This window comes from Ursus arctos, unplaced genomic scaffold (assembly GCF_023065955.2).
Source record: "Ursus arctos isolate Adak ecotype North America unplaced genomic scaffold, UrsArc2.0 scaffold_21, whole genome shotgun sequence".
Classification (NCBI taxonomy): domain Eukaryota; kingdom Metazoa; phylum Chordata; class Mammalia; order Carnivora; family Ursidae; genus Ursus; species Ursus arctos.
The window spans coordinates 26874625-26887866 of record NW_026622886.1 but is presented as its reverse complement, the minus strand read 5'-3'; the positions used below and the strand labels follow the sequence as shown (position 1 = coordinate 26887866).

The following is a 13242-nucleotide window of genomic DNA, read 5'->3' as shown; positions in this document are numbered from 1 at the left end:
TCCTTTTGTTCTCTCCCAATTGTTCTGCTGCTTTATCTCCTGTTTCCTTTCAGCTTCTTATGCCAAATCCTTTAGCTTTCCTCAGTGTGTGACCTGATGTTTCATTCTTGGTTCTCTTCTTGGGTGACCTTTGAGAAGTTTCACAAATGCATTCCCAACTTTAAATGAGTTAATAGAAGATTCTATTTCTGAATAGCTCTGAAAAACTTAAGAGTAATGTGCACAGCTTTTAAAAATATTAAGCTTGTGGAAGTAGATTGCTTAAGATGTTTAAATATTTGATAAAGGACATTTTATTTTATGAAACTACAGATTTTTATTAGTATTTCCTTCCTCCTTGAATGCCTTTAAACTGCTTCAGTGGGTTAATTGATGTTCATTAGATATGATCATAAAGCATACTAAATTCCAAAGTATTTTCTATTTCAACAGACTTTAAATTACATTTTAGCTAATATATATTTATTATTATATGTAATATACTATTTCTAATACCTTGGAATTCATAATATATAGTATATAATATTTATAAGATAATTGACTCTGTTGTTTAAACTTAGTCAACTATCTTATAGGACAGAACAATTCACTCCTTGAATAGTATCAGATGACAATTTTTTCTAAGTTATACATGCTATTTTACATTACAGAAAAATACCAGTACATTAATCCTAGATAAGAACTTAAAAAATGTAAAAATACTGCCTAAATTTAAATTTAAGTCTCTCTCTTCTATGGGTCTTTCTATGCATTTTCCTGCTTTTCTTAGATAATGTATAATTTATCATTATAAGAAAATTAATTCTTTAGCATAAAAATGTATTCCTTTAATTTATCATTATAAGAAAATTAATTCTTTAGCATAAAAATGTATTCCTTTTTATACAAAATAATCATCCATAACATTAAGTCATTTTGACTCAAAGTATTAGAAACTGCAATTTTGAAATATAATTTTTCATCAAATGTGTCTGAAATATTTGTACATCAATTTTATTACATTATCTAAACTTTTAAGATGTGATACAGCATTAAGTTTTCTTGAAAATCTTGGTAATATTACTTGATTCTTCCTTTTATTTTTCCATTTTGATATAAGCAGACTGTCTACCCTTTCCTTCTGTAAATTACAGTGTATAATCAAAAGAGCAAACCTTGAGTTAACGCTTTAAGTTTCTTCAGGATAAATTTATTACATAAATTCCAGATATTACTTTTATACATAATTATGTTTCTTCCAAGATTATCTTTCAGTTTATTATCAAATAACTTTTTTTGGTTGAAAAGCTCATGTCTATTCCAACATTTAATTGAATAAAATATTTTGGGGCTTGACGAGAAAATAACAACGAAGCTTGATTCTGCAAGGTTTAGCCACAATGACTCCCATATGTACAATATTCACTGAAGACATTCTGCTCACCAGTACCTACTTTAGACCTTAAACCATATTTCCAGTTTCTAGAACTGCCTATTTCATATAATAGAGTGGTACCTAGAGAGATCATATCTAGTCCAGTATTCAATCTAAATAACATTTTCTAGATTTTTAATATCTTCCATGAAATGTTTACAGACTTCCTCAGCATTTCTTTCCAATGCTAATTCCTGATGGCTCCCTTGAACAACCTTCTCAGTTTTCTCCTTATAAGTGCTGAGCTGTAGTCTAAGATTCCTCTGGTATTTTTTATTTAATACCATATTGGTTTTAACCATATCTGGGCAACTAGGAGGATACTTGTGACAATCTTGAAATACCTGAAGAACATGCTAATATTTCATTGTTGTTAATATGGTTGCACCTACTATACTTGGGAATCTAAGATGGCCATCTCAATGGTAGGAAAATAGCATTCCAATGTTATATATTCAATCTTAAGGAAGCAATCAAACTTCAAAGACCCTGAAACTGAGTTGAGAACTATTTTTTTAAGAAAACAAGTCCTTCTATTTCTCCCTTATTCTGTTGTTATTTGAAAATAAAACATTCAGTGCCCAATGTGTACTTTTTAGTACTTTATTCAATATTCAATTGATATATAGCAATGTCATTCAAAAATATATCCTGTGGGTACAAGTTTAAAAAATAATACATTTTACACTTACAAATTTTTCACAGGAATATGGGCTAAATCTTCACTTGTAACTAGAAATATTGGGAATATAAAGGTGCAATTATTTAGAAATCTCACCTTAGATTCTGAAAGAATGTATGATACAAGTGATCTTGGAAAATTTTTCTTCCAGGTGGTTTAGAATCTTTGAGAAATCTTCAGCAACTAATTATGGACCACAATCAGTTAATTAGTACAAAAGGTCTTTGTGATACTCCTACCATTATATACCTGGATTGCTCACATAATCATCTTACTAAAGTTGAAGGTATTGAAAACTGTGGATTGCTCCAAGTACTGAAGTTAGAGGGAAATTATCTAAGTGAGGTAATTTCTTTGAATTATTGGCTTCTGTGATTAATATAAGATTTTTCTTTTGATAGAAAAATCAACTGCATATTTTAAAAGCAACTTTGATTAATTTTTCTTTGTTTTTTGCTTACATCTGTGTGTGATTTCCAGCTTACTTAAAACTTACATACTTCTATTAAAAAATGTTCAACAGAATATTTTGTAAAGAAGTCTAATTTAACATAAGTTTTTCAGAACACTAAAATAAATCATAACTTTTCAGTTATATTTCAGTGTATAAGTGGAGCCAATTTCATTACAGAAATTCGAATTAAAATGTACCATGAAGTAACTTTTATTAAAAAAAATTCTAATTTTAAAGTTAATTCTTAGAAATTTTATTCATACTAAAAATCGCATAACATTATACTTTGACTTATGATATGTAGTTTAACAGAATATACTTTTTTGTTAATTTTAGTAGATTTTATGTTTTTAAATTTTGTTGAATGACAAAAATATTTTACTTGATATAAGCTAATGACCCAAATTTAAATATAGCTTCCGTCCTTGGAAAATCATGTTCTACTAAGAGAATTGCACTTGGATGATAACAACATTTCAGCTGTGGAAGCACTTTCTTCATATTGGTTGCCTTTACTACAAAACCTGACTATCTCTCAAAACAGGTAAAAACAAACTGCATAAACACTAAATTCATTGAATGGTTGCTTAAAGTAAATGCTTGATCTTCATAACAAGTAGAAAGGTTGTTAGTTTTCACCAGGAGCTCAGTGAAAGTGCATAACAATAAATTAGTACATAAATTAGAAATATAACTTTATAGGATTTGAAAAAGTACTGGCATACCCTTGAATTTTAGTAGAATTTTAATTGTACTTATCCTACTTATTTTGTTTCTTCTCAAAGACATACTTGTAGAAATCTCCCAAAGCAGGTTTGTTTATATTTGTAAAGAATATAGTCCTTGGAAAATGCAGGAGGTAGTTAATTTAATTCAGAAGGATGTCTCATTCTCTCAAGTGGTACTTATTAAGTCCTGGAAGAATGATTTTTAATCTGTTCTCAACTTGCATGTCTTTTTGTAACTGTTAAGATTGATTTAAATTCGATTTCCCTAAGGATATAAAGTAACACTTAAAAAAATACCTTAACATTAAATCGAGATGGGTACCTGACACAGAAGATCCATTTGAAACCACCGAACATCTGGATCTTTGCAGAGAATAACTGTCTAAAACCAAAACAGGAGCAGAGTATGTGTATGTCTCCCTCTGCTTAATAATTCATTGGGACCTACTCACTCTAACATGATTAATTTGTTCATCAAAGGCACATGGGATAGAGAAAAGAAACCACCTTTAACAAGAAATTGCTTTTTTGAGTTCTACAACTCTTGCAGAACAAGTGAACAAGTACAACCCAATTTTAATGCATACATATTTTTTCCTAAAAAAACCATAAAATTTTCTCACATTCTCTCCATGATAGTGCTCATCCTTTGAGCATGTATGTCCCAAATGATTTAACTTCCACCTATTAAACTATTCCACTATTTGACAAAGCAAAAACAATCTGTGTTCAAAAATTCCTTCCAGTTATTTCAATCAGATCTGATAGATGAAATTTGGTTTTAAAAGGGCATTTATTGTAGAGCCAGCTCTGTCAGATAACACCATTTAAATAATTTGGGCCATCCTTAAACTCATTGGATCTTTTCACAATATTTTCCAGGTAAGAAAGGCAATTTCAATAGACATGCTCAGCTATGCTTTGGACATATGCAGTAAATCACTCAGTAATTGACATACCTCATACATTTTATAGAAGTGGATCTCAAGCCACATTAATGAGCAAAATAATATTAAAAGAGATTAGAAAATATTCAAATCAATACCATTTTTTTGAGAAATAATGCCTTTAATTTCTTTGGACACTTTAAACTATCAAATCTACTTTTAACAGTTAAAATTAATACTAGCTAATAGACTTTTGCCCTATCAGTCTGATATGACTATTTCCCATATCAATCTGATATGACTAGGAATTATATAAACTAGATCACTAGACATTTGTTAGAATTAATAATAATAATTGGGGCACTTAGGGGTGCCTGGGTGGCTCAGTCGTTAAGCGTCTGCCTTCTGCTCAGGGCGTGATTCCAGCATTGTGGGATCGAGCCCCTCATCAGGCTCCTCTGCTGGGAGCCTGCTTCTTTCTCTCCCACTCCCCCTGCTTGTGTTCCCTCTCTCACTGGCTGTCTCTCTCTCTCTCTCTCAAATAAATAAATAAAATCTTTAAAAAATAATAATAATAATTGGGGTACTTAATCCAAATAATCCTTATTTATAAGTTTGTTTGCTTGACCTTATAATTTTGGATATTGATGTGGTGTTTGCTATTTTGGGGGACATAGAACTGAGTAATATATGTCCTTTAGCATAAAAAAACTCAAGGGGTGCTTGGATGGTGCATTTGGTTAGGCATCCGACTCTTGGTTTCAGCGCAGGTTGTGATCTCAGGGTCTTGACACCAAGGCCCACATGGAGCTCCATGCTCACATGAGTCTGCTTGAGACTCTCGCTCCCTCTGTCCATTCCCCCCTGCTCTCTCGCGTGCTCTCTCTCAAACAAATAAATAAATTGTTAAAAAATTATAAAAAAAACTCAAGAACGTGGGGCGCCTGGGTGGCTCAGTCATTAAGCATTTGCCTTTGGCTCAGGGCGTGATCCCAAAGTCCTGGGATTGAGCCCCACATCAGGCTCCTCCGCTGGGAGCCTACTTCTTCCTCTCCCACTCCCCCTGCCTGTGTTCCCTCTCTCGCTGGCTGTCTCTCTGTCTGTCAAATAGATAAATAAAATCTTAAAAAAACCAAAACCAAAAACAAAAAAACTCAAGAACGAAAGAACTTAATTTTTTGAATGTAACTATATAAAAATGTAGTCAATTTATTATATAATATATGCTGTTTTGAATTTTTTAATAATACTGTCACATATTTGAATATATTTTTTATGATCTCTCACAGTTCTTTGCACATTTAACTTTCTCTCGTTTCTGAAAGGACAAAGGGAAAAGGCCCAAGGACATCAGGGAAATGAGATTGATAGAAATGGACATAGAGAGTAGTAAAATCATTTCTTGAAATCATTGTGTAAATATGATCTTCAACCTTAAGGTTTTTCACAATAAGCTAATACCATTAAATGTAGGAATTACCCATCTTACATTAAGCTTTTACATGTGCATTGACTTTTTCAGAACTATATCAGGTTTGATATAAAAACTATATCAGGCTTGATAAAAAAACTCAGGATCAGCAAATCTGAGTTTGAATTCTGAATCTACAAATTACCTGTCAGTTGACCTTGAGCAACTCTCTTTTTGTACCAGAGCCTGGGTTTTTTTTACATGTAAAAGGGGTAGTAATACCTACCTTACCTATTTAATGGGATTCCGATGTTGATCCAAAAGGAAAATATGTGTCAATACATTTTGCAAACGTCAGATGAGTTTTATAAATGTGATATTTGGATTTGTGATTGGTATGTCTTTTAAATTGTATATATTTTTCTTTTAATTTCTGATAAATATTTTCACCACAAGGAAGAAATTATGTGTCCATATGCTTCCCCCCCAACAAATGAAATACAATAAAGAATGATACTTAGTACATATTGTTTGAAATACATGTTTCATCTTGACTTCTGTTTTAGATTTTCATTAGGACATATGACTGTTTTAAGTTTGACTCGGCGGAGTCCTAACTGGAAGACTCTCAGCTTTATGTCTTTCTACTTCCAGTGAGATTCTAAGTAGGAGCAGAAAATGGAAACTATTACCCATTGGCTGCTTATTGTACAAATCTTTTGCTTTTTGTCGTCTTTGAAATTTATATCTTTTTTATGCCCAGGGCTAATGTGACAAGGTCAAATGGTATTAGGTTTTCACTAATGTCCTTTGTCTTTCTGGTTTGAATTTTCTTGGAAAAAATATACACAGATTGTCAGTAAAAGGAAAAGTTTTAGAGGTTTAAAAAAAGAATTCTACTATTAGGTTTCTACCATCCTAATGAATAGTCATAAAGGTAAATGAATAGCCAGTTTTCTGATCAAAATTTTTAAAAAAAGAAAAAGAATATTCTAAAAGCATGATTATCTGAAAAGACAAAATTTTAATATAAAATATTTTGTCAAGCCAAATATTTCTTTACTTGCATTGATTTTTGAAAAGAGAATTTTATTTTTAATTCTGTGACTTCATTGGTTATTTTACTGGTTGTCTTCATATAACCTATATGTTACTATACTTTGCCATATCAAAGTTACTGGTTAAAAACATGAAATCGTCTGAAAAAAAGGGGAAAACTCATTATCTGTTTCTCTTTCAAAACCCTTTTAGTAGAAGGACAAAGATTTAGTATTAGAAATTAATTGAAGCTACAAAACAAGTAGGAATTTTCTTGTTGATAAATGTATTAGAATTATATTGATCCAAAACATGCCTGAGTAGGAAAATCATAAAACTAGGACTTAAATCCACTAATTATATATCAACAAAGTTTTAAATTTTCCTTCCTTTCTCCGCTCCCTCCCTCCCTCCCTCCCTCCCTTCCTTCCTTCCTTCCTTCCTTCCTTCCTTCCTTCCTTCCTTCCTTCCTTCCTTCCTTCTTTCCTTCTCAGTGCATATGTGACATTTCAGTAAATTTTACTCTTTAGTAGTATATATTACAAATAATGAAGTGTATATATAAATGTAATGGCCAATATTTTATCATTTTTCTTTTATTACCTTGGATTTTTTTCCTCCCAGAAATTGTATTTAAGAAGTGGTGTTGTGTAGGTTTGATTATAAATAGTAATATTATATTTAGGTTTAGCTACAGTCAGAGAGAACTTTTTCCAGCCTCATTATTTGGTCTGTTTTTCATCGGTAGTATTTTCTGTCTCTCTGCTAATTCAGAACAGGATAGTACAAGAAAGGAGTCAAGGTTAGTACAAGGGTTAGTTTTGTGCCAGACCCCATGAGGCTTCCAAGTCACAGTATTATTCTATAAGCTTTTGACCTTAGAATAATAGATTTTTTTTTTTTCATGACAGGGAGATGGTAGAAATAAAGATGTAAAAATGTCTGCCAGGACAACTGGAAGGACAGTATAAAAAACAAGAAAGCAAAAGAAGTGGAAATTAATGCATACTTTTTTTCCCCTTTGGTACCAGGAATATTCTGTAGTTGAGGCATATTTTGAACTGTATGGAGTTCCAATATTTATGGGGAGGGTTGGTTCAGGAGACTTGTATTTGTAATGAGATTATATTTGAAGCAAAGGAATTTTTCTGTTGTTTAAAGATTTAGAAGGGCTGGCTTAATTTTTATTTCCAAATAGCTATGGTAATGTGATATTATATTACAAAATAAGTGTAGACTTGTCTTAGTTGGAAATGCAAATAAAATTAAATTAATTTTCCCTTCATGGCTTTTGTTTCCAATGATGTGAATATTTTCAATATCACTTATATCCCTTGCTTGAATTTGGGTTCTTAATGACAATTATATCTCAGAAAATGATAGAAACTTTTAAAAGTAGGAGGAGAATTCATTATTACTAGAATTTAAATATACATGAACTAATATTATTTTAAAATATTAGCATATTTCTGCCAAACTTAAGTTTATTCTATCTATATAAAATATTTTCTATTTAATATTCCTTGGAAGCATATTTCTAACTTAGAAATAACCTTAGTGTAACTTTGGATAGTTGCAGTACTTATAATACTTTCAATCTGGTAAGCAAAAAAAATTTTTTTAATTAAAAACAAAACTAGTAACTCTAAGCTGTTATGCTGTCAAAAAGTGAAAAATTTTTTTTTGTATTTTTACCTCTTAATGGTTTAAGTTATGTGTTTGAACCAGGAAAAATTATATAGATAATATAAATTCTCTATAAATTAGACCTTTTACAAAAACAATAACAATAAAAAGATCTTTTTCTTTAAATAGCCAGTACACATTAAACTCCATGATATTTGTCATAGAAATTGACAGTCCATGGTAATGTCCCTTTAGAAATGAATATAAATCTTCCATTCTAGAATAAATACTTGGAATTTTATAATTACTGTATTTTAATTAGTACTGTTAATGTTATAAGTGCATTTTACTGTACAAATATATATGTATATAATTATATACAATTGCATATCATTACATAATTGTGTTATATAAATATGTTATTATATAGTTACATTAATAAGGACATCCTTATTTAACATTTTTACGAATTTTATTTCTTTGTTTTCAGCTTGACAAAAATCATACCGCTTTTTCATTTTGTTTCTTTGGAAAAACTAGATGTCAGCAACAATTGTCTTTCTGGTAAGTTTAGAACAATATATAATTTTTAAAAAATATGTAATGAGCTTTTGAGTTTCTTTTCCAAATGTAGTAAGGGGTTGTTTTGGATAGATGTGCTAATGGTATTTACAAATAACATATCTATACAATAAGGCGTAGAGGAGGAAAAGTTTCTCCTGTATTCTCTTAAGATCTTAGCCTCAGTGTAACAATTAAGCTGATACAAGACAGATTTAGAAGCAAAGAATACGACTTGTCATTGTTTTGGTTTTTTTTGCAAGTTTGTTTGTATATATTTCTCTTGCCCTCTACTTCCTATTCTTTTGATGAGAATGTCTCTTTCCTTCTAATACAGGGAGGATATCTTTCCTATAGGCATTTCATCTCTTGCTTGTAAGAAAATAAAGGAAGGTCACAATGTCCTTCTTACATCTGTTTTTTAAATGCCTTGAACTCAAAATAGTCAATATGCTAGAATGGTATATTAGGGTGGCAACTTCTGAATTCCTTCAAAGGCATGATGAAATCATCCGATTAAATTTCCTTCCACTTTTAAAATCATATTATTGGGGCGCCTGGGTGGCTCAGTCAGTTAAGCATCTGCCTTTGGCTCAGGTCATGATCCCAGGGTCCTGCCTGCTTCTCCCTCTCCCTCTGCTGCTCCCCCTGCTTGTGCTCTCTCTCTCCCTCTCTCTCTCTCTCTGTCTGTCAAATAAATAAATAAAATCTTAAAAAAAAATCATTTTGTATCTTTCTGGTAGACCTGGGCAAATATCACAATTACATTTTTATTTGAAATTCATGTATCTTTTACATATGAAATAAATAGCCTAATGAAGATGAGTCAATTCATTTGTCTAACTTGTTAACTTCTAACATGTATAAACACCCATTAAAAGTTTATTAAATTAAAGAATGATCAACTGATTTAACTGGCCAGTCCTTCCCTAAATTTACCCATCCCAGTTCTCAGTCAGTCCCCTCATGGAGACAACCATAGTTCTAAATTTGTCACCATAGGTTAACTTGACTCTTTTGTATTTTTATATTAATTTGATCAAACAGTATGTTCTCTTGCCTCTGGCTTTCTTTACTTAGCATTCATGTGACATTCCACTGTTATCAGTTGTCTTTCTTTCTTTCTTTCTTTCTTTCTTTCTTTCTTTCTTTCTTTCTTTCTTTCTTTCTTTTTTCTTTCATTGTATGAATATATCACACTTTGTCCATTTTCCTGTTGATCAGTATTTTAATTATTTCTGGTTTGGAGCTGCTGTGATTCTTATGGAATTTCCTGGGGGAAATTCTTATATAAATTTTTCTGTGGACATATGTTTTCATTTCTGTGGGATAAATGTGTAGGAGTGTAATTGCTGGATAATAGAGTAGGTATATGTTTATAAGAAACTGAAAAAAAAATTGCCAAAATAGTTATAACATTTTACACCAGCAATGTCTGGAGTTTCAATTGCTGCATTCTAGAGAATGTTTAATATTTCATTTGTGTTATCTCTTTATGGTTTTAGTTTACATTTCCCTGATGAATAATGGTATTAAGCCTTTTTACATTCTTATTTATTGATGATTTTTATATATTCTTTTGTGTCTATTCAAATGTCTTACCTTTTTTATTGGTTATTTGCCCTTTTCTTATTGATATGGATAAGTTTTTTTATATATTCAGACATAATTCTTTGTTAGATATATGTTTTGTAGTATGTTCTCCTGGTCTCTTCTATAACCACAAATTTTTATTAATGGTGTTTTCAGATTAGTGGAAGTTTTAAATTTTGATGAAATTTAATTTATTTTTTTTTAGTAGTTATTGTTCTCTGTGTCCTTTGTAATATTTTTCTACCTCCAGTTTGAGAAGATTATTTTATAAACTTTCTTGCTTTCTTATAAAAATTTTGTACTTTTAGTTTTTACCTGTAAGTCTGTCTATGATCCATGTCAAATTATTTTATGAATGGTATGATGTAGAGGATGAGTTTAGTTTTAATGTGGATATCTCTTGTTCTAGCAACATTTGTCGAACAAGCTTTTTTCATTATTGAATTACTTTGGTGTTTGTCAAAATATTTGATTTACCTTTGACTTACTTTGGGATGAGTTTCTATTGAACTGTTTTTCTATTAACTGATCTAATGATAGATCAGACTTTCCTATTTCTTTATATGTTTAGTAATTCTTTTATGAGATGCTTTATTTAATTAAAAATTCTAGAAAAGGAACACATGGATCAAGATTCTAAAGGTTCAAAAAGGAATTCAAGGAAAAGTCTCCTTAGCCTTTCTTCCCCAGCAGCAGCCAAAGTTACTAGCTGGTTGGTGCTCCCTAGAGGTATTCAGTGCATGTACAAGCAGATGAATAGCGAGTCCTCTTGGATCTTGGCTTCTACTACACCCCCATCTCCTTCCTATCATTCCACGGCAGTCGCCTTGGCTTCCTGGTATTCTTCACAGATCGTGCTGCTGGGTCCCAAAGGCTTTTTTTCTCAAGGCCTTTGGTTTTCTCTCTGGACAAAATTAGCTTCCACAAGGCAACAGTCCACTCAGGTGATATTTTTGAAAATGAACAACTTTTAATATATTAGAAAGCAAAAACAGCCATATTACCAGGACAGCTTTATCTCTGTTAGCAGATCATTGGGAAAACTTTGAAATAAGTAAAACAATAAGTCTTTCAAGTGGATCTGTACAATTTATATACATAGCACAGTTCCAGAGAGTACAGATAGATAGTCCAAGTACCATAGTAAAGGAGACAGAGGACTTTTAGTTCAAAGGTTCTCTGGTTGCAAGAATGTGTGGTAATTCCTATATAATGGTATATACAGTCTTAATTAGAACTAGAAATTTTCTTCCAAATTTTGATCCTATAGATTCATCTTTCTAAGTATTCTACTTGGTCCTAAAATGTTACCCTTTGCTTTTGGAGTTAAACAGGCATTTACACGATAAACATATATCTTGCAAAGGATTTTCTTTCAATTTATTTAAACAAACAAACAAAAAAACCCAATTCATCCAAGCTCTGAGCTTGTTTTATTTTTCGTTTTTGTTTTAGATTCCACATATGAGAAAGGTCATATGGCTTTGTCTTTTTCTGACTTATTCCACTAGCATAATGCCCTTGAGATCCATCCATGTTGTCACAAGTGGCAAGGTTTCATTCTTTTTTTATGGCTGAATAATAGTCCATTGTACATCTAAATACCACAATTATTTTATCCATTCATGCATCAGTGGGCAATTAGGTTACAATAGTGAATATTGTAAATAATGCTGTAATGAATGAACATGGGGGTTGCATATATCTTTTTAAGCCAGTGGAGTTTTTTTTCTTTAAATAAATAACCTGAAGTGGAATTGCTAGATCATAAGGTAGTTCTATTTTTAATTTTTTGAGGAACCTCCATACTATTTTCCATAGATGGCTGCACCAATTTACATTCCCACCAACAGTGTGAGAGGGTTCCCTTCTCTCCACAACCTTGCCAACACTTATTTCTTGACTTTTTGATAATAGCTATTTTAGCAGATGTGAAATGATATCCTGTTGTGATTTTGATTTGCATTTCCCTGATGACTAATGATGTTGAACATCTTTTCATGTGTCTGTCGGCCATCTTGGAAAAATGTCTGTTCAGATCTTCTGCCCATTTTTAAATCAGATTAGATTTTTGCTATTGAGTTGTATGAGTTCTTTATAAATTTTGGATATTAGACCCTTATCAGACATGTGATTTGCAAATATTTTATCCCATTCAGCAGGTTGCCTTTTCATTTTGTTCATAGTTCCCTTTGCTGTGCAGAAGCTTTTAGTTTGGTATGTTCCACTTGTTTATTTTGCTTTTGTTGCTTTTTCTTTTGGTGTTAGATTTAAAAAAAATCATCCAATACCCATGTCAAGGAGTTTATCCCCTATGTTTTCTTCTATGAGTTTTATGATTTTAGGTCTAATGTTCAAGTCTTCAATCCATTTTGAGTTAATTTTTGTGTACGTTGTATGACAGTGGTCAAGCTTCATTTTCTGTATGTGATTGGGCAGTTTTCCCAACATCAATTATTGAAGGGACTATTCTTTCCCCATTGTATATTCTTGGCTCCTTTGTCATAAATTAATTAAACATACATGTGTAGGTTTATTTCTGGGGTCTCTATTCCATTGATCTCTATGTCTGTTTTTATGCCAGTACCATACTGTTTTAGTTACTATGGCTTTGTAATATAGTTTGAAATCAAGGAGCATGATGCCTCCAACTTTATTCTTTCTCAGGATTGCTTTGAGTATTCAGTCTTTTGCGGTTTTATATAAATTTTAGGATTGTTTGTTCTATTTCTGTGAAAAATGCCATTTGGATTTTGGTAGGGATTGTACTGATTATTGCTTTGGGTGGTATGGACATTTTAACAGTATTAATTCTTCCAATCTAGCACATATCTTTCCATTTATTTGT

The 13242-nt window shown here is 31.4% G+C and overlaps 1 protein-coding gene across 1 annotated transcript in view; it reads left to right on the top strand.

Moving 5' to 3' along the window:
- LRRIQ1 (leucine rich repeats and IQ motif containing 1) overlaps positions 1–13242 on the top strand; it is a 177474-nt gene that overhangs the window by 46083 nt on the left and 118149 nt on the right. Inside the window, exons 11-13 of the mRNA XM_057316341.1 lie at positions 2248–2441; positions 2967–3094; positions 8731–8804. Coding sequence (XP_057172324.1) covers positions 2248–2441; positions 2967–3094; positions 8731–8804 — 396 coding nt within the window. The remainder of the gene's footprint in view (positions 1–2247; positions 2442–2966; positions 3095–8730; positions 8805–13242) is intronic.